Raw genomic sequence first — 23,380 nt, 5'->3', positions numbered from 1 at the left:
CAAAAACAGTATTATCTCCTTTTCATACCCTAAGGATAACTTAAAAAGATATTGTCTACCACTGAGCCATATATATTTAAATAAACTTATTATGAACGTTCATGGCAAAGATGTCCTAACTAGATCTTAAATACATTGTTTAATTCAACACTGTCCTTGAGAGTCTGAAATGTAAACGACAGAATCTTATTCATATAATAATAGTGTCCTTCATTTTCCTTTACCATATTCTATACCTTCATTTCATTGTACTTCCACCTTAATGAGGTTCTCTCCCCACTTCCTCCATGTTAATCTCTTTAAAAGCTTTTGACTTCCACAGGATGTAGTTAAGAAACCACATCTTCCCATCAACATACTATTAATCAATGTCATGTCAATTGATGCTATGAGGTTGTAAATGGCTGTTGAGGGCATGTCGGGGCCTTTAATCTTTCGGGATGAAGCTTAGCTGCACTTACCTTCAGACCAGAGATGGTCTCACCAAGAAATCGCCGAACCCACTAAGATAATAAGACACTGGACTTTATACTTGGTAAATATTTCCAATGAAAGAACCACAACTGAATTTGAACTGTGGTAATGCAACAAGGTGGTGAAATCCACCATGGGGAGAGGGTTCAGGGATGGAGAGGGGAGGAATCCCAGTGCCCATAACACTGTGTCACATAATGCAGTACAATTAATAAAAAAAAAAAAAAGCTTTTGACTTCAATCTCTTTTTTTCCATTCCATTTTCTCTTATAGCACTGCCAGAATTATTTTGTTAAAAAACACAACAAAAGAGATCACACACTGGCATGGACTCACTATCATGGCGGATATGCTTCCTGACAGTCTTACAACATGTGTCAACTATGATAATTTCACTCATTCATAACAGAGTCACCACAAGTTCAACTACAGTTCTTTACACACGGTGTTGGCTGTATTATAGCGAGTTCTTTACACACGGTGTCCCTTCAGCTAGAATTTTCTTATTCTTTCCCAATTTATTCATGCAGAGGCAAATTAGCGTTTATCCTATTTTGTGTACTTAGTGCTAAAGATCTTACACCAAAACAAATTATGTGTGTACGTCCTTCACAAGATGGAGTTCTTTTGGACAAGAAAATATGCCTCGGAAGCTGGTATTCAGGAAATAAACACATGAATAATACGAAAGGAATATAGAAAAATTATACCCTAGGGGTTTCGCTTAAAAATTCCTCCATGTGGGTTGGATGGCACAGCTTGAGATGCTTGCTTCCCAGAATGCCAGCTGCGGCAGGCTTCCAATTTGGTTTCTTATTAATACATCTGGGAACAGTAAGGGAAACATTCTACCGTTTCTGAACATGTTACCAATCAAACATAAAGGCTGGGCTGTATTTAAAATCAATTTTACTAAAATATTTTCACAAAGAATCCAGTGTTTTCAGTAGAATAACGATTGTTGTCACACTTTCAAGTGTGACGTTGTCTCTATTTGTTAGGATGAATTACATATCATTCAGGTGTTTTTCTTGGGAGGCAGACTGAGAAACCTTTGAAACTGGTAAAATTAATAATAATATACTGAATTGTAATTATGATCCTGGAAGGTCAGCGAGCACAGGATTACAAGTGATTGGATAATATTTGTATGAGAATGACCAAATGGATACCTTTTATATAACTGATTGGATATCATTTGTATGAGAACATGTTGAATGGACAGCATGTGAATGAGGACACTTGGTGGAATATTATCAGCTCTGTGTACCAAGTCCATCGCTGCGGGACAGCGACACTGAATGAGTACAAACCATCAGCAATTTAATTCTTAAAATGCATTCAAATGAAGTAAAATCAGCTAAGAGAAAAAGGGAGAAATCACAAACTTCTGATGTTCTCCTTCAAACATTTTAAACATATCCTGCACCAAAATTAGTGCACACGGTGTAGTTCTACTGAAACTAAATATTTCACCAACACTATCATCTAGGTTAAGTGTCCTTAAACCATGTAAGTTCAAGAAATATTTGTGAATATCATTGTTTTTCTCTATATTTTTAGCTAGAAAAAAATTAGAAGTTAAAATACAGAGATAGTGATGCTAAGATACCTGAGAATAAAATACAATAAAAATTAATAAAATGGAATTTGTGATTTAAATCAAGAGGGCAGCTCATTCAAGGAACATGAATAAAGTTATCTAGGCAGCTAGAGGTAATGGTCACAAAATACTGTTAAAAATAATTTTTCAGGCATATTAACAATGGTGGTATTTGATCAAATCCTGAAAACATCTGAGGAAAGAAACTATTATACCACCAGGTCCAAAGAACGAGAGTATGTGATAGCAACTCCTCTGACATCACACAAATCAAGTATAATACCATTTATTAAACCTCAGAAAACTCTGTGATTTGTTTTCAAGAATGTCTCTAAATGATCTTTGCAACTTTTCTCCCATAAAAAAGTGAATGTTAATGTGATTAAGAAACATGAATGTAAAAATGTAAAGAAAATTATCCCTTCTTGCGAAAATTTCTGGTTTACCATTGGCAGCACTCATGTCTATGAAGAGGAGATAAAGGTGTTTACCGTCTCCAGGTTATATATCCAATTTATACCCATCAGAATGAGTAGTAAATCATTAGATGCACTGGAAAACCCTTCCGAAAGCAAGGCCAAATAACAAACGTGTCTTATATGTGTTGACTTACTAGCAAACATTCTCTTCTGTAATGCGACACCAGTTCTTCATCATGTCCTCTGTACGGGCCTTTGGATAACAGTTCCTTGTTATTCTGATAAGCACAGATGAGGAACAGCAAGGAATCCATATAACTTACAAATTAAAAAGAAACATACACTATTACTTCTACATCTTTATAAAGTCAACTATAATTGTGAGATATTTTAAGCATATACATTTTTAGATAGGTAACATATTGTAACAATGTCACCTCATGTACTTTATGTCTAAGACAATCTATATATTTAGAAAGAAATTCTGAAACCCAAATACAGTCATACCTTCAAAGTAAAAAAGTAAAACATAATAGAAGCTAGGAATTGAAAAAAAAAAGTGGAAGAGAGAATTATTAATAAATTCAGGTCCTTCTTCAGTACTGATTTTCAGGACGAGTTCTATTTAGACTGAAAATTAGGCCTGATTGGAAAGACAACAATCTCTTTGTTGAATAGACATTATTATTTATTCTGTGACTGTAACAACATGTTATTCTGTCTAATGATCACAAACCAGCTGGCCCATTCAGTGACAATTTCAGAGTTTTTGTTCAAGCAGACACATTTCTAGTCGCTGAAGAAATGCAAAAGATACAATGCAAAATATCAAGATAAGGTAGAGAATGTACAAAGGTAGAAAAATGATTCCAAATCAAGGTAAAAATTAACAAAAATATCTGATCAAGTAGGCTTCTGTGTTCTGGTAATGCAGATGACAGATGTTTCAGAGGTCAAAGGAGATTTCATAGTGAAAAGGAAACCTTTCAATGCAGTATTATGTTTGCCTATAAAATAATTACCTTGTCCTAACAAAGTAGAGGAAAAAATACTGAGTCACATGTAAATACACCTAAAATATGAAAACTATTCACAGTGTCTCCTCTGCGTTGGCTGTTATGATCATTATCATAGATTCTCACAGACTAAAGCAGGTAAACACAGATCCCAAGAAGCAAAATAAAATGACTCAACACAAACATAATTTATTATCAATTTTATACTTGATTATTCATTTCATGCACTTACCTTCAAAACAGATCTATTTAATATCTTACATGTTAAAATAATGCCAAAAAATTAATGTACACACTGCTGATAAAACTGAAGTATGCAAATGAAGTAAATTCATTTTAATCATTTATGAATAATTTGAATACAGAAATAACATGATTCTACTTAGTGGACAACCTCAACTAAAGACTTCTTGTTTACGAAGTAAGAAACGAACATTAAATCCTACTGTACACATTAAGTCAGGGTGGGTTTTCACTTAATAAGTAACAGGCACATCTGTCTTGTCTTTGTACAGTTATAACATTTCCTGTTAGGTGTCTCCTGAATGACCTTTACGCTTACACATATGTAGCTTAATGCACTGGAGCCACCACCCCAGGAGCAGCTCAGAAGCCACAGTCTTCTACAGAGGTGCACACAACGCTCCACATTTTATCAAAATTCAAAGTTTCTACAAATATACATTCAAATAAATTTAAAATAAGCTTCAATAATCCTGTTTACCACATTCTTACCTAAGCAAAATTAGAATTTTTTTTTTTTTTGAGAGGCAGGTTCTTCCATTTTCCATCACGCTGTAAAACTACGGCCACACCACTAGTCTAAAGTTGTGTTTTCTAAATGCAAGATTTCACTACACTATTCACACAACTGACAAGTTGGATTCTTCATCAGTAAGTACTCCAATCAAAGTTTTGGGTTGTTTGATGAATTTTGTGATAATATTTTATACATAGGAGTTATGATATCCTCTGTATTTGAGGTGATAAATCTGATACCTTTTTTTTCACAGTCCATAAATATTATTTGCCACCCTTCCAAATTTCTAATTGATGCTTCCAATTTAATGAACACCTACTATATCAAAATATCAGTTTGCTGAATTTATAAATGACAAGTTATGGCATTTAAACATAAATCCAAACTATTTTAAAGTTTTCAAACAAATGAACAAATTAACTGTAAACAACTGAAACAGAAGTTATATAAGAAGCCAAACAGACATTACTGTCAGCACGTGATATGAAGTAGCACATTCTGTACTTATCTGAGTTAATTATTTTATTCTAGAATACAGGCATGTCCATTTTACTATTCTTCTCCATTGTTATATGATCTTAACAAAGCTACTACATTCTCATTCTTTGTAAAACTAAAATGCCGCTTTGATCTAAGACACCAGTACATTGTTGAATCATATTAAGATTTTCCTTACATCAACACAAATCTCAGAAGTCCTAACACTGAACTTGAATATTCCTATTAAAGCAGTAAAAACTTTGATACAATATTTTACACAAGATGAACCAAAGAAGTCTTCTATTTTACATGCCAAACTGAATCAGCACAGAAATAACATAAAAACTTATTTCAGGCATTTGGATGCCACATTAAATACCAGTTTACCGTTTGTGTGCCAGCATGTAAAATCTTGGTATCATAGAGTCTTGATAATCATAAAAATGAGAGCTAGCACTGTGCCCTGGAAATACTCTGTCCTAAACTATTTTTTATAATGGTGTGTGAAACTTTTTTTACATCTAAACTAATCAATGCAATAATCACTAGCTTTATATGGCTACTGAACATCTGAAATTTGGACACTGTAACTGACAAACTAAATTTTTATCTTTAATGGCTGCTTGCCACCATGTTGAACAGTACAACTCCAGAAAAAAAAATTCCATTTTGTCACTAAAATTTTAATAGTAACAATTAAATTTATGATATTATGGTTTCTAAGGTAAAAATTCTTTAAATAAATAAACTACTCAGAAATGTGTTTAAAATATCACTTCTCATGGTACTTGGAAGTTCAAAGATACTGACTGCCTACAGAGTCAATAATATGAAGTCAATGTTACTGAACATTTATTTACTATAAATGTTATTTAAGAGCTGACTGAAAATAAGATACAAATGCTAACTTTGCAGATTTAATTTAAAATGGAAAGTGTATTTCCTGTGAGATATGTAGAGACTCCTTGTACTGAACATATATCTTCTCTATATATCCACAACTATTAATACAGTTTATTTATTGCACATGTGAAATCATAAGCAAAACTGATTAAAAAGTAAACAATTTTACTTAGCAATTTTACCTTACCTTTCTCTTTGAAAATTTTCTAGTCCAATTATAAGATACATAGTGGTTTCCCTGAATTTCCTATAATCCTGATGCCACTCCTAATGAAAATTCAAAACACAGATTTTAAAATTTCAATTAAACTTTTTAAAAAGTGAACATACTCTTCTACTATCTGAATTAGTAGAAACATAAAAGTCAAAATTAGGATAAACTACATCTAAATCAAACTTTGCTTTCTGACAAAGACAACAGATTAACCAAATGAAATGTACATATTAGCCATTACTAAATTAAACAAAGATCTTGTGAGAAAAAAGCAGAGCAATCAATCAGTTCTTTCTTTCAAAAATTCTTCCATATAAAACAAAATTATTAAAATTTTAATATAGTATAGGATAAGATTTCCATAACTAAAATGGATGGAAATACAGAATTCCAGACTTTGGATTTTTCTCATATTTTGGAATTTCTTCATGGATCGAGCATCCTCACCCTGAGCTAAGTCTCAAGAATCCTAGAAGAGGAGCACTCCTAATTTTGAAATACTACAAAATTCAAGGCATTTTGAGTGTTACACTGATGCTTAAAAACTCTTCTGGGATTTGGGAGAATGTATACATATCACCACACTTAAGGGCAGGAATAACGGAATTTGTTCTCTTAATACTGACTTAAACATGGTTGATACAGAATTTTAAGACCCTGAAATAAAGATATTATATTTAGTCTCTAACTTTGTGCTAAATACCATTTTCCGTGTGGTAGCCAAATAATTTTTACACTTGATATAAGATGAAAGGTGAGCTGTTCATATTCCACCGGTCTTCCCTCCCCAGAAAAGAAACCATTATGTGGGCACAAAATAGGGCAGGATGGTTTTGAGATGATACCATAAAACTTTTAAGTTTACAAGATTTTGTCAACTTATTTAATAAGAAATTTGATGTGATCAAAATAAGTAGGACACAATAAAGGATTAATGTAAAACAGAATACTGAGAGGAAAGTGGCAAGGCTCTTATATACACACCAGTAAAAGCCCATACAAAGAATATACAGAAAAGTGGTTTTTAATTTTTATTTAATCTCAAATGTTAAGGTTTGAAAATGCATTTACTGAGATGTTGAATTGATCTCCTCTTAATCCTTTCAATGAAGATGTCTCTTTAGACATTTATTTCTTAATTTATTGTTTGAAAAGTAGAATGGCAGTAGAATGTCTCTCTAGGCAGAGACAGAGAAGGGTGGGAACAGCATGGAGAGGGGAAAGAAAGGAGAGGAAGAGGAAGAAGAGTCTTCATCTGCTAGTTAACTCTAACTGGCTGCCAACAGGCAGGGTCAGACCAAGCCGAATGCAGGAACGGGGAACTCCACACTACACCCCAGTGGCGGCAGGGGCCCAAGAAATTGGGTTGTCTTCAGCTACTTGCCCATTCAAGCTAGAGAGAAGTTAGATCAGAAACTAAGTAGCCAAGACCAGGATAGGGTGCTGGTCTCAGAAACTGCAGTTTAATCTACAATGTTACAATTCAGGCCCTCTAGCTCAACTGTAATAATTTTAAAATTATAAAGATCTAATAGTGAAGACTGTATGTTAGTCTTATGACTGTTTTAGATTATGATCTTATTCCTATAAAATTTTCATGCAGATTATAAAACTCTATAAAATACGCTACTGGCATTTTCCCTTGGAATGTACAGAATCTATAAATCATTTGGAAGAAAATTATATCCAGTTCTGCAAATATCATTGGTATGTTTTGATACGGAGTGTTAAGCCTGTGACTGTGAAGTGAAATCAAAGCATGCGGGCAATGTGGGGAGGAGGGGTGGGAAAGCACCGCAAGGCTCTTAAATCTCATCTGTGAAACATGACACTTTGTGACTTTATATAAAATCTTCAAAAGAACTGAATGAAAATTATTTCTGTACATTCCTTAGTTTCAAGGAACTATTGCAAATGGTGTAATATTTGTTAAGTTTTATTTTGTAATTCTTACTGTATTTAGAAACCAGTACTATCTTTTCACACTGCCTGTCTCTCACTTAAGAACTTTTATTTGCAAATTTTCTTTGAATGTCTAGGTTTAAAATCTATAAACAATGAATTATGTTTCCCTTTTCTGTGCATTTACTGTAGTTTTATTGTGTTTTGTTTTTTATTTCAGACATGCTCTTTGATCAACTGCTTTAGCTTACACTACAGGTTAGTGCAGACTTTTCATATGAGTGTTTATCTTTGCTCTTCTATAGTAATATTTTAGAAAATCCAAACTAAATTTGGGGCCCGATGCGGTAGTCTAGAGGCTAAAGTCCTCACCCTTGAATGCACCAGCATTCCATATGGGCCCTGCTTCCCATTCAACTCCCCGCTTGTGGCCTGGGAAAGCAGCCCAAAGATTTGGGACCCTGCACCCACATGGGAGACCTGGAGGAAGCTCAAGGGATCCTGGCTTCAGATTGGCTCATCTCTGGCCACTGCACAGGCTGCATGGCAAGTGAATCATCCGATGGAAGATCTTCCTGTGCCTCTCCTCCTGTAGGTATATGTGACTTTGCAATAAAAACAAATTTTAAAAGAAAGAAAATCCAAACTAAATTTGTAAATAGAAGCAATCAAAGGAAGCAATCAACTTAAAGAAATCAACTTAAAGTTATATATTTACACACAATTACAGTGTGTAAAGTTAATATATAAAAGCTGGAGGGCACATGGGTCAATTACAATAAAGTGCTGATTTCAGCGTCGGTGTCAATGCAGAGAGGCAGTTGTGCACAGGACAGCCTGCAAGCAGGCTTCTGTGTCTGTGTTCTCTCACATCTATCACTGCCTCATAAAGCAAAACAAAAATATGACATAAAATAGAGATGACCATAACAAGCTTCTAACTTCCCAACAAAATGGTGGAGGAAACACAGAGAATACAGTGTAACTTTAGCGCAGTATGGTGAAGTACACAGGTTCTGTTAGCTAAGTTATCAACTTCTTGCTATGAAAGACTTAGATAATGTTCTCTCTCTGCCCCTTGCTTCCTCTGGTGTAAAACACACAGCTGGGGACAGTCATACCTCACATCAGTGTCCCTGAGCCAGAGACCCTGACTCGTCTCCCATTCCTGGTCTCCTGCTAACACACATTCAAATAACTGGGTTCCAGCCACCCCCAGGGGAAGACTTGGATGGTTCTAAGCTTTGGCCTGTTGATTGGGAACGCTTGGGGAAAACAAATTTCTTTTTTGGCTTTAAAAACTAAAAAATTAATCATTCATAAAAGTGACTTAGATGTTTAATCTTTAGGTATCATGGCCAAATATCAAAGTTAGTAAGGCTGAAAACAGAGGAAATCAATAAACAGATCACCTCAATCTACAGTTCAGTCTCTCAAAAATCACATTACCTCATATTCCTCCAAGTTTACCTCTTCCGGTTTTATCATTTCCAGTTTAGCTTGTGCCACTTTCATTATGTTGTGACACCTACAAATAAAAGAAAAACATTTATGTATTCAAACCAAAATCTATGAAGTCAAAAACACTGAAACACAACTCAACTACCAAACATACACAAAAGCAAAGTCTCTCTTTATGGAACAGTAGCTTTAAGAAAATTCCCTCATAGAAGCCTAAATGGGATCTATTTCTTCAATCAGTGTTGGATATTTACAAAGAGAGGATTAATAATTACATTCAAATGTACTTATTTTGTTTGCATGTGGTTTTCTAAGACTTTGTTCTGGGCAGTGCTTACTCTGGCTCCCTCTCTCTGTGCTTCCCTGCTTCTCATATATAAAAAGGAGAAAATGGGGGAAAAAAGCAATGTGCTGCAAAATATATTTAATCACAGGCATGTAAATCTTTTAAGTAAAAGAGATGCTACATATAAAATGGTTAATCAATTAAGGTCCTCAGGACTGATCATTTTAAAGGGCTGAAAAGCCTATGTGATAACTTCTTAACCTCTTCCCCAAATTCAACATTCTACAATCATTAGAACGTAGTGCATTTATGGCCACAACAAAAGAACTCATAAGTCAGTCATGTGACAACACAGGTGAAGCTCATACTCCTAACAGACACACCAAATCCAGTGAGCACACAAGTGTCCACTGCATACTGTTCATTCACTTCTATTATCTCATGCGATCTTACACTTGGATTCTAAATTTTTTTTCTTCCATTTGCTTCATCTACACATTTTAAAACTGATACATGAGAACAGTTTATTCCAGACTTGAAATATTGTAATAATGAATTCCAAGGATGCATCTTAAATGTTTCCATACACTAAAAACCCATTATTTGAACCCTCAACCCCAGAACCTATGTTTCTTAAATGCTATTCATTCTAGTTACTTATGTTTAAATATTTAACCTTATTAGGTTTATGGTAGTTCCTAAGAAAAAATATGTTTGGGTAAACCCAATAAATAACACCATCATAAGCTTTTTTGCCAAATGTTTCATTAATTATTACTTGTGTTCACAATTAAAAATTTTACCCAATGACTCTTACAGAAAGATGACTGCGGTTCCAGAAGTTATGTGGTAATACTTAGAGACATTTTAGATGCTCATAACCTGGGAGACTACTGCCATTTAACAGGTGAGTATCAAGGACGCTGCTCAGTGTCCCCCAATGAAGTGCAAACCCATCAGTAAGGCTGTGCCTGATTTGAAGTCACTTTTGTTTTCTATAAAACACCACATCTTACTAAAACAATGATTACATGACTTACTGCTAAACTTCATTAGAATTTTCTAAATAATTTTTAGATCAAATTCTAAAGAACAAATTTGATTAGAAAAGCAAGAAAATTAGACAAGGCAAAATTCTGTGCTGTGTTTACTACAATGTTTTTGCATATATCAACATAAAAATTACAATAGGGCGGGGTCATCCCTGTAGTATAGTGAGAAAAGTTGAATCTTAGCACACCAGCAATTCTCATGGGTACTAGTTCCAGCTCTGGCTGTTCCACTTCCCATATAGCTTCCTTCTAATGTGCCTAGAAAGCAACAGATAATGGCACAAGTTCTTAGTTCCCACACTCCTGTGGGAGACACAAATGAAGCTCCTGGCTTCAGTCCAACCCTAGCTTAGCCATAGCAGCTAAGGCAATGAACCTGCAGGTGAAACATCCATCTCTTTCATTCCATCGTCCAAACATGTCAATTTATCTGTCTCAAAAATGGGAATGGGTATCCATAAAACAAAAACAACAGAAGCACGTGAATTAAATATTTTACATTTTCACCTTACCTTTCATCAAAACTCAAATTTCTGTCACCAAATTGTTCCAACAAAGTTTTCTCAATGATTTTCTTTGGTGCTTGATTCTGGATCAAGTATATGACAACGTGATGTAAACGATAATCTGTTTCTGGTGGGGTGTCTTCTTGGGCCAACTTAACTAATCTTGAATACTCTAACTTAATTGCCTAGAAAATGCAACAAAAACAATAATGTTGGTCAATTATAATTAAATTCCTTCAATGTTAAAATTGTAATTCTTCCTGCAGTCAAATTTAATTTTTAAAGTATTACAAAGCAGTATAACAGAGCATTATTTCAAGTTTAATAATTTCACAGAATTTTCTAAAGAACACACAGGTCCTTCTTTGTCCATTCACTTATGTATGAGTATTTTCCCATAATTAAAGTTGCAAAATAACACAGTAAAGCTAATAATGTGATTAACTTTATCAAATTCATCAGAATTTATCAAAAACCTACTCAAACACATCACAGCATGGACACGGTAATCTCCATTTTATCCTTCCAGCATCAGGTTTAGAATTGAAATACTGCTTGTTAAGAATGGCAGAATAAACTCCTCACTACTTGGATAGTCTTTGAATTATACCAGTGAAATAACAATGAACGTGCAGTATTATCAGCTCCAAGCTTGAGCTTACCTTTTTTGTTTATAAACCAACACTGCAGTATCAATAATTTTAACAGAAAATAACAACTAATGTTTTAACACATATGGAAAATATCTGACCAGACCAAAATATCTGTAGACTTACACAACAAACCATGCTATGCACAAGAATCTTAATTAACATTTTTAAGAATATTGCTGTTGGGCTTCTATCTAAATTCTAGCTCTACTACTAGAAGATATTTCAAACCACATGTAAGATTTTAAGACTATTCAATTATAGATGCATTTTTCTTTAGTTCATGCTCTTTCCTTAGATAATTCTTGGCCATCCATATACTTGTGAGCGCCCATGAGGATTTTTTTTAGGAGAAAGGAAAATATAGCAAATAAATATTAAATGAAATATTCTACTTAGGAAATGCCATCTTTTTTCAAAGGGAAGGCTGATAAGTGATTTCAATAACTGATCATTCTATGGGTAGAACTGTTTTTAAAAGCTAAGAGATATTATTCCAAAATCACTCTGCCTTTGTTAAAGAAATAGCTTTCACTCTGTATATACATATATATTTCCCAATCATAGTGCTGCGATTAATTATTACAAAGATACATTACCTAAAGCCCTATAAAACCTTCTTTGGAAATAAACAACAACAACAAAAAAACACCACATGCTCATTTAATAAGCAAAACTAAATAAATTTAAAAATAAACTTACAAGATTACAAACAATAACTATTTCTTGCTGTTATGGCCTCAATTATTGTTCCAAACTATAAGACAACCTCTGGATAATAAATATTTCATATATGTTTTAATTAAAATCTGTGTGACCAAAAAAACATTGTATTGACTACGTTAGTACTATTTATCACCTGATCTACTATCTAAATAGGAGCTGTGACTTTTTAAAACAGATTTCTATTACAGAAATGCCTCTTATTCTCTAGGATTAGACCTCCACCTCTTGATTTTTTCCATTTAAGATTCTCCTAATTTTCTCCAGTGAATGCCAAAATCGCAGTGCTTTTCAGTCGAAAGTCTTCGAAGGGCAGAAAGGCACTTCTAAGTTTCTAGGAGGAACTTTTTCTCTCGCATACACACACGCACACACACTTTTGCTAGCACAAAATGCACTCAGCCCTTTTGTATAAACTTCATTTTAAGAAACTGTATGACTTTTAAACTATGTAAGAATCATGTCTATTAAAGTTCTTAACAGATGCTCCATGTTGCTATAATCAGCAGAGCTCCATAAATCTGCCATTGAGTAAAGTCAACATAATGTTAAGCTTGCATCAAGCTACTACTTCAGTATCCTTATAATTATAATCTTGGCTACCTCTGATGAAAGCTATCTTAACTGTTGTACATATCACAATAAAACCACCATACATATGCCACATTAAATGTGCTGCTTTTCATTAGGTGATAGAATTAGTTGTATTTCTTTCTAACGTTACCATCAGATATTCAAGCATACTTAATGTTACCTAGGCATCTTATTTCTTCCTCTTTAATCAAGAATTCCTATACACAGGTCAGCTTTGTTTCACAGCAAATTGACATATGTCTTTGTTTCCCAAGTTTTCTTCCAGTGTCAGATTCTTTACTATCCATTTCCCTTGATGATCCAATGATTTACACTAGTTTGCCTATATATTTTGAAATGTTTAGTTCTAAAAATCCAAATAATTTCTGCCTATACTTCTATTTTTCTAAGTTATTTTATAAAATCACAGCATAAATGTATAATTTCATCTTAAGTACTATTACTATTATTTCTGAAATAGTTAAGAAAATGCATATGCTCATGGACCCATCTTACAAAAATGAAAAGCATGCCACAACATTAATACAGCCTGAATTCAAATTCGAGTGAATTGAAATCTTAAATGCCATTTATTATCTTACCACAATACAATACAAATAGGAACTGAAAATAAACGATAGCTGCCCAAGCTAACACTATTATGTTTTAATTAAAAAAAACTTTACTGACATACACTAAAAAAAAAAATCCTCCCTAAATGAACTCAAAAATACATGTTTCCACTTCATCCCTTTCTAACAAAATAATGAAAGCAACAGAAAAAAAGAGAACATTCCCCAGTTTTGTTTTTTGATTTTTTTTTTTTTGGTATTTCTTTTAACTCAATTCAACTTCTCTGTCTTTAAGAGCCATGATGTTGTAATCTCATTTCTATTGACACTTAACATCGTATCCCAGAACCCCAGCTCCAGGCAAGTGTTAAGGATTCCTTGCACCTAGTCAAGCATTAAACTGCTGGGAGAAAACCAGCAAATAGCTGGCTGACATGCTGGACCAGGCTAATGCCAACTCTGTGTTAACTATACCTGTGTGACAGTGCAGCTGCCTATATAATAACAATAATAATAAACATAAGTCACCCCAAACAGGGAAGTGCATTTTCCAAGGGGAAAGAAACTACACTGGAACATCTGGGAACAGAACACAGATCTGTCTTCAGAGCCCTGCAAAGACACTCTCAAGACAGAAAAAGTAAAAAGCAAAGAAAGAAAACAAAACAGATTATAAGGCAATCTGGAAGGCTGGAGAGGAAGGGAGCTAGAAAAAGAAGGACCAGGTGAATGGCCAACATTTCAGGACAAGAGCAGGCAGGAGGAGGACTGTGAGCCACAGAGAGAAGAGAGAGGCAAGGCAACAAGCAGACGCAGGTGGTTTCCTTCTAGAGCCCTTGGTTTAAAAAAAAAATCCTACCAACTTACCACTCATGCCCACCTACCCTGAACAGCCTCTACAAGAATGAGGGGACAAGCAGAGACACCAGAGTCAAGGCACCCCCCTTCAGACTTCCCCCACAACCCAAGGTAGGTTCCTCCTCATCAATTACAGCATTTGTCTTCATTTCACAGTACATGTCGCCCCATGTTTTATGCCCAATCCCACGGTCTCCACACTTTTCCTTTAGCCTCTTTCCTCCTAACACAAATATCCCCCCAGCCCCCGTCCATGCCAGCCAGCCCCAAGTAAGGGAAATGCCAAGGTGTGGCTAGTACGATGTGGTCTCGAGGGCTGCTGTGGCTGCTGGCATCAGAGAGGCTCAACTCCAGCTGCCACAGCCATCTGGGGAGCAAATCAGTGGATGAGATCTCTTGTCTCCTCCTCCTTCCCTTTCTAACTCTGCATTTCAAACAGTAATAATTTTTTTTAAAAAATATAGAAAATTAACCAACAAAAAGTCAGGGAAATAATGTGTCAAATTCATAACCAAATGCTGTTTGTTTCCCTCTCTCTATATATTATATATAGTAGAGCAGGAGAAGGAAGAGAACTCAACTTATTACCAAATATATAACTTTATCAACAAAGAATTTCACTTCAACAGATGATTTCCCAGGAAGACAAATTACTAGAATTACTTTAAGAGATAGGCGGAAAAAAAAGTACCTGCCTAATACTAAATTATTACGTCAATGTAATCAACTTAATGCAAAAGTACAATCAGTTCTTAGAGCATGCAAGGGCTCAGCAGGTGATTCTAAAAGTCATCAATGCAGAAGGGGCTTTGAAAAGCGTTTTACATAAAAGCACATGTGGTAAGCATTCCTGCTACCAAAGAGAAAGAGCTTATGACAAACACGCTTAGTGTTCAAAACTGATAAAAAACAAACAAAAAGGATCAATGCAATACAAAAATCCAATACAAACCACCATAGATAGATAGCTGTATGCAGCCGATTCAAGAAAATATGTAAAGGATACAAAAGTGAAATTTTTACTTTGGTGTTACTTGGAGAAATTCTATTTGAAGAAGCAAAAAGTAAAATCATAATGTTGAAATTAAATATTTGTATAACTGTAAAAATGATTGCATAGGACCATATTTTGTAAGTACAAAAGCTCTGCAGAGGACATCAAATGTAAGTTTATAAAAGATAAATTATTAACCTCAAAACTTGCAAATTATAAATGGATAATATTAGCATATCAAATTCTTCTTTTACTTGACAATATAAACTCCATGTGAAAAATGTACAGAATTAAAGACTGTCAACATAAATATGAGCTGCTAAAACATTCACAAAGATTCCCCAGTGAAAGATCAGAAAAAACACACTTTATAAAGAAATTATACATTCTATATCATCTTGTCAAACAAACATCAATAGGAGTAAAAATAAACTTAAGCTATTTTGAGGGTAATGTAACACCTTCATCAATACTTAAAAGTTAAAAGCAGTCTGATTTGTTGATTTGGATTTATTACCTTCAGAAATGTTCAGTAACACACATATAAGACTTTACAACAGTCCTGGAAATAACAGCAACATCCAGCATCAACGATGCTAACAAAAGTCTTAATAATAATGGCTCAGATATTTTTGTACCCTTTGTGTGATACACTGTCAGAGCTCCACATTGGTCGTCCCTTTGTATTAATCAACATTTTAAATTCTCCTTTGTAAATTAAACACATAGCTTGATAATTTAAGAAATCACATAAGGTCCCAGAATGGCTAAGTGAGAAAGCCAGAATTTAAACCTGAATCCGTATCCACAGAGTCATTGCTAGTGACAGGTAGTCTGGGACATGGATAACTGAGGAGATGAGACATCGATCCTATCAGCCAGTGACATCAGACTTATGACTGTTGGAGTATATATTACCATTTCCATATTGGTTATAATATGGAAAAACACTGGGATATCCTGCTTTGGAATAACATTTAAATAAGTTCTGGTAAACTCAACAGAAAATAATAATAACAATAATAATAATGATGAATACATCCACAAAGCCTGATGCAGAAAACAATTATCACAACAATACAGTAAAAATTAAGTAAAAGTTTTGTTTATATTTTGATTTCTATTATTAATGAATGGATTAATGCTTCAGTATAAACTAGTCTATTTACCTATGATGATAAAGAAATAATTAACACAATTCAAACTGTGGAATGGGAATTGCAAAATGAAAAATTTTCATCTTCTAGATTTTGGTATAATAAGCATTATTAATTTAAATGATGCTTTCTCTAGGAATTATTTAAGGTACCAGTTCTGTTTTCTCATATTTGTTTTCTCTATCAAACTGCTTCTTCATCATACTGATTAAAATTTTTAATAACGTTTACCTCCTTGCTGGAACTAGCGTCATTAATGCAGAAATCCCTAACTATCCCACCACACCCTTTGGATTTACATCTGTGCTATACATGCATGTATCATCAATACAATGGGAAAACATGACACAAATAATGAAATACCACAAGGACAAACTACAATTTTGGGAATATTCAACATCATACATGAAATAACACATTAGTAAGTAAAAACAGAGACTTAAAAATGATATCTAGAGTAAAAGTTTCCAAGTATAGACATTTAAATAAATTCATGTTACTTGGAGTGAAGCCCAGCAAATGGCTACTTTGGGGTAGAGTATTGATGAAGAGACAAGAACTAGAATACCATTAAGTGTCATCAACTCTGTGCTTTTGACCACTTTCTGTTCATGTTCTTGGGAAGGAACAGCTGAGGGCTGAGTATCGGGTACCCTGCCACCACATCAGAGACCCAGAGAAGAGTTCCTAGCTCCTGGCTTTGGCATGGCCCTGTCTTGGGAATTGCAATAATCTGGGGAGTGTAGCAGAGGAGGTAAAGTTTATCTGCCTTCGAAATAAAACATACCTTTAGAAAAAGAAAATGCAAAATTAATTTTTCAGCAGAAAAGGATACATTCTTAACAATCAAAGTTGAGAATGTGGGACAGAACTGTTTAGCCTTACTTTTTTCTAACAGAGTAGTTTTTCAGGCTATTTTTAAAGACTTTTTTTTTTTTCAAAGAAAATTTACAGAGAGAGAAGGACAGACAGGGATCCTCCATCTGCTGGTTCACTCTCCACCCTCCCCCCAAATGGCTGCAGCAGCTGGGGCTGGGTCATTCCTAAACCAGGAGCCTCTTTCAGGACTCCTACGGGTGCCAGAGTCCAAGATTTGGACATCACCTGTTGGTTTCCCAGGCACATTATCAGGGAGCTGGATCTGAAGCAGAGAAACCAGCACTCAATCAGGTCTGTATGGGATATTGACTCTACTGGTGGAGGCTGAAGCATAGAAGCCTACAGTGCCAGCCCCAAGTTCTCCACCCTTTCCAATGAGATCTTATTAGGATAAGAGACTTGCATTTAAAAAAAATCGGTCTAGAACAGTCAAGTACTTCAACCCTTGTGTTTTTGGAAACACCTCAGCACCAGGTGCACTTGGGCAATGGATCATTCTAATCCAAAAAGAAAAATACTACTGTGTACAAGTCTTCCTTTTTTTTTTTTCCACGAGATGCTAAAAGGCACAATGAAAACACAAAAGCAGAACTCCAAGGTCATGAAGATCAAGTTGGGTAAGAATATAAGAATGAAGAAAATGTCTGAAATATTACTGTCAAAAAGGAGCTTAATACAGGAAGATAGTTGAAACATTCAAAATTGCTAAATTAAATGACAAAATGTATATGCAATTTACATGTTTCTAATATGTAAAAGAAAATATTGTAATGTCTCATAGGAGGAGACATGTGGTTATGAAATTGAACAGATCGGTACAATAGCCTTAAGTATTAAAGTGACCACAGGGTATCAAAATTAATTTTGATGAAGACATAAACTCACACACATAATAATAAATTAACAAAGCACTTTATAAAAATAAAAAAGGAAGCAGCTTATTATTAAATATTGAGAAAATTAAGGGAAAATATATTTACTAATGATTTGAAGATTTTTAAAATTTTTAGTTTATTTTTACGTTATGTTACAGTTCTGTACGCTCTGAGGCTTCCCTTCCCTCTCCCCACTGCCTTCCACTTCACTGTCACAAAAGTACAGTCCTTCATAAAGTCAGAAGATCATCATTCCGCTAGTTAAATGTTAAATATATCTTGACAATAGGATGCTGGTCTCTCTGCCACTGTCTATACCTACAATGGCAGGATACACTTAAAAGAGAATTAAAAGAACTATTGTCAAAAGCACTGAGTTCCTGGTCTTATTCATTAATGCCCTTATTTCCTTCAGATGCAAAATACAATTCAAATTTCTGTTAACAATTTAGAGACACACTGCTACGGTTACTCAGTTAAAATGCTTTGCTCTGCTTTAATTATCTGCATTAGAAGGAAAGAGTCAGACACAGAGCTGCGTAAGAAAAACACCCAGAGTATCAGGTGGCCATGGCTAAGAGTGGAAAATAATTTACATTAAGAAACCAAATTTTATTTAAACAAATGAAACATTTTAAGACTCTTAACTTATTAAAAAGAGAGAGAGAAAGAAAAGTAGAATGAAAATATGCATAGTACCTTAAAGAACCCTGCTTCAGGACCACACCTGTCATACACATTCCTGGATTTACCTATCGCCATGATAATACCTTGCATGTTCGGTGTCAGCATGATCTGCCACAGGGATTTAAAATAACAGTTTTTGAACAGTAACATAAATATTTTTTCTAAAAATTAAAATAATTTCTTCACATGTGAGTTCAAATTCCTTTGTTCTCTACTTTCTTATACGTCCAATATGTGTATAAATAGCAAATACGGCCCAATATGCACGTAGGCATCTTCCAAAATCATCCATATAGTGCAGGGTTACAGATACCTTCATGCAAACTACGAAAAGGCATCTCTCTCAACTGAGAAATTTTAAAAGGCGCCCCCTGCTGGACAAATAAGATGTGTTCTTTCAGAGGACTACTCAAGGAAGCAGCATTCCTTTTTTATCAAAAAGGTGCTTCTTCCTCAAGGCGTGGGAAGTTCAGCATGTGAAGAATTCAATCCCATTGCTCCCTCTCAGTGAAGTACGCCTGCACAACTGTACAACCAGTACTTTGTGAGCAGCAGCCCTGCATCCACATACATCACTTGTAAAATTTAAAGACACGTGCACTGTTAAACTGTCACTCCAATAAATTAAACAAAAGAACACACAATTTTGCCAGTAGCAGAAGCACTTGCACAAGACAGTGTTATATGATTAACTTCATTCCTAACTTTTTGTTTCTTTAAGGCCGGAAGCTTTACCCTGATTACTTGTTCCATAAATTAAGATTGTAGAGAATACGGGCAGCATCGTCAGTAAGGCCAGTACATCCTATATTGGAGACAACGGAGGGAGGGCCTGTCAGCCACAGGAAAGACCTGGGTCAGTGTCCTGGGTTCCTGGTTTGTACGTGGCTCAGCCCTGGCTATTGTGGGCATTTGGGGAACAAGCAAGCAAACATGCAGTCTTATTTTGTTTTCGGTCTCTCTCACATTCGTATGTAAATTTTTTAATAATTGTAAACATGGGATAAACATGCAAAAAATATTATCTGGAAAAAATATCCCGGCCCCTTCAATGTGGCACAGAGGGCAGACACCCACTGAGAGCCAGCTTCCCTATGATGCTAGGTCATGTTTGGAATGCTCCACTTCTAATCTAGCTCCCTGCTAGTGGCCTGGAAAGCAGTGAAAGATGGTCCAAGTTCTTGGGTCTCTCCACCCACATGGGAGAGTCAGAGGTAACTCCTGGCTTTGGAATGCCCCAGTGCTAGCCATTTTGAGGCCACCTGAGGAGAAAACCAGCAAACAGGAGATCTCTTTCTCCTTGTCTATAAATCTCTCAAACACTAAGTAACTATGTCATCTAAAAATCATAAATTCAGTGTCATCAATATCCATAAAGTGCTAAAAATATATATGTATTTTTTTCAAACCATTCTCCCTCTAGAATAGCATGGCCTTTTTTTGTGTAATTATTGAGAAATAGCTTTATAAAACTCTCACACGTGGGGAAAAAAACAGCAAGAGAAAAACCATAAAATAGCTTGTCTGATGATAAGCTGATAGACAGCAATCAGATCATTTTCATCTGAATTTAAGAAATCTGTGAGCAGAACCAAAAATGCCTTCATAATGCTAAAAAAAAAAAAAACACAAAAAAACTAAGCAGATGAGAATGAACAGTGAAATGGTAAGACGGAAACAGATGGAGGTGCCACAGTACATAAAACACCTGCAGATGCTGAGTAACAAATCAGTTCATCCAGTCATATGCGTAGAGGCTGCAATAGTAAAAACACCAGCTACTCATTGTGCAGTCAGGTGCATCCTGTCCACTAGGTGAGGGCAGCAAAGTAGCACTACACATAACTCAGATAAAACAGGAACAGGGAGTTACACTTGTTTCAAATGTAACAATTGTTACTGTTTAATCAAACAAACCTTACTATACAATCTAGGAATTAGAAAGGAAACTGATCCTATGTCTCCACAAAAGAATTAACTCATATCAAATTACTCTTTTTGAAATTCAAATTTCTGTTAGTAATTGGAAATTTCACACCATGGGTGGTGAAGCTGAATGTTAGGCAGCAACACATGTAAGTGTGCGGGTGCAGGCATGCCCCAGGTACTTGTATTAAACTGCAGACAATAAGCAGGAGCAGTGTAGACAACTGTGGTAAAGGTACCTCATCATCATAACCCCCCTCCTTTGATTCAATCGTAAATTTCCCTACATGTGGAATCGCCACCTCGAGAACTCGCTGGTTAGAAATTGGTTTGCTTGTGGCATTTTCAGGTTTCTGCAGAAAAAAAATTATTGGTATGAACATTAGGAATTAAAACAATAAGGAATCAAGACTACGGGCACAGTCATATAAACCTTTTTAAAATGCCTGGGCTTGCTTGGTATAAAATGAAACCAACTAAAACCGGAAAGTTAAAATCAAATACTTTAGTCAAGTGGCAATACAACAACTGACCACACTCACGTTGCTTTCCAAACGCTTAAAACTAGAAGCAATTTGGATTCCAAACATTTAAAAAGAATATTGCAGCTGGGATACCTATTAGCTGTGTACTGACAATTTTTAAAATGTCCAATACTACTAGAAAATCTTTCTTAGCATATGAAAATGACATCTTCTAAATCCCAGAACACAGAGGGTATTTTGCTTATAGTGTTACCTGTCCATTTTTTCAAGTTACCAACACGTATGCAGTTACAACTGATACAGTTTAAATCATTCTAGTCCATTACAGAATATGAGTCTTTAATCCTACTCATCGAATGAATTCTTGTGAAGAATTTTAACAAAGCTGTTGGTAATAACTCAAAACCTAATGAATTACAGTAATTCACACAAAGAAAAAATCCACACAAAATCAAAAAAGCTGCTTCAAAAACTATAAATTGATTCACCCAAAAAACTTGGTCTCAGACGGGCAACACAGTCAAGTTAAAAACCGAATAAAAAACAAATCCTGAAATCTATACAAGTATATGTATATATGTACATATGTATACATGCAGATATTAAAACACTGCATTAAAATTTGTACTACGAAAATTATGCACTGATTTTAGGAACTGCTGGATAACTGTTTTAATTCCATCGTTGTACAAACTTGATAAGGAAACATAATTTCACCAAATGGGTTTATAATCAGCATATCCACTGTTTATCCATAAACAAATGTCAAAAGTAGTGAAAAATTCACAAAAGCAGGTGGCTTAAGTAATTGTCATTTGCATCATAAAAAATTTTCACAAGCAACGAAAATTGTAATTTTTAGATAAAGTGAGTTAAGTTATTAAAGAGGAATTACAGGGGCTTAATTAACACTTAAGATACAGGTCTCAGTAACATCAATATTTCCAATTTTTAGAAGTATACATGTGGAATGATATTAATGAAACAAGGAAACAAAGATTGTTAGTCAAGGCTGATATATACAGTCTTTAGGAAAAAAATGGTATTTTTGGTCATATTTTGGAAAAGGTTTCCATATTTTGGAAAAGGTCTCTTTCTGAAGTCTCAGCTTTTCTTGAGGGAATAAGCAATCTACATGGTTGCTAGGATTAGGACAAACGCTATTCAGCTAACCTATACATGGTGCATTGTGTTACTTTAAATTGCTTACATTTGAGTAATTGTAACAGAAAGTTTCTGTAACACATTCTATAGTTGATCCATGACATTTAATTAAGCATTTTAATCTTTTTAGCATACAAGACAAAAACTGATGCTGGGAGTTAAGGATCTGTCCCCAAGTGTCAATACAGGCAGGTGAACGGGAAGTATGAAGTTTGCTGTGATGGCTTTTGTATTGGACATCTGAAAGAGTATCAAATACATCCAGAACAAATAATATAAACTTAACACCAATAGCAAATAGTAAATGCAACACATATAAAATAACAATCTCTTCATGAAAAACAAAACTGTGTTTATAGGAATAAAAGTTGAGAAGAATCTTTCATTTATATGATTCTGCAGTAATCATTAAATTCTGCTGTCCTGCACAGAAAAAAAACATCTTTCATGTAAAGAATTTACAGGCACAATGAAGTAAAGTATATGTTTATCTTTCCTGTTATTTTCAAGGCATATGTGAACAAATTAACAAGATCTACATTTTAAAAATTAAAGATTTTAATTAATCTGTTGCAAAAATAATTTTCAATTAGTTGTTGCCTGAAATTCATGAATCATAAAATGTGATTTCATAAGAAGTGTAACAGAAAGCTACCTAACTGAAATTCCTCTGCCCAAATAATACATCAATACCTTTAACCCAGTAATTCAACCAAGGGAAATCGACTGTAAGTCAATAGCCTGAAATACTAATTTTTGTT

At 34.6% G+C, this 23,380-nt stretch overlaps 1 protein-coding gene across 13 annotated transcripts in view; it reads right to left on the bottom strand.

Moving 5' to 3' along the window:
* Positions 1–23,380, bottom strand: part of USP25 (ubiquitin specific peptidase 25) — a 126,006-nt gene that overhangs the window by 2,184 nt on the left and 100,442 nt on the right. For 8 of the 13 annotated variants that reach the window (XM_040980646.1, XM_040980653.1, XM_040980656.1 and 5 more), the window contains 6 exons: positions 21,210–21,323; positions 19,057–19,152; positions 11,083–11,261; positions 9,221–9,299; positions 5,843–5,922; positions 2,691–2,814 (listed from right to left, as the gene is read on the bottom strand). In XM_040980646.1, coding sequence (XP_040836580.1) covers positions 2,691–2,814; positions 5,843–5,922; positions 9,221–9,299; positions 11,083–11,261; positions 19,057–19,152; positions 21,210–21,323 — 672 coding nt within the window. The remainder of the gene's footprint in view (positions 1–2,690; positions 2,815–5,842; positions 5,923–9,220; positions 9,300–11,082; positions 11,262–19,056; positions 19,153–21,209; positions 21,324–23,380) is intronic. The other 5 variants (XM_040980647.1, XM_040980648.1, XM_040980652.1 and 2 more) reach the window with 5 other exon arrangements.

This window comes from Ochotona curzoniae, unplaced genomic scaffold (assembly GCF_017591425.1).
Source record: "Ochotona curzoniae isolate NIBS_2020 unplaced genomic scaffold, NIBS_Ocur_1.0 contig_3498, whole genome shotgun sequence".
Taxonomy (NCBI): domain Eukaryota; kingdom Metazoa; phylum Chordata; class Mammalia; order Lagomorpha; family Ochotonidae; genus Ochotona; species Ochotona curzoniae.
The sequence above is the reverse complement of the archived record's forward strand: the minus strand, read 5'-3'. Positions and strand labels throughout refer to the sequence as shown.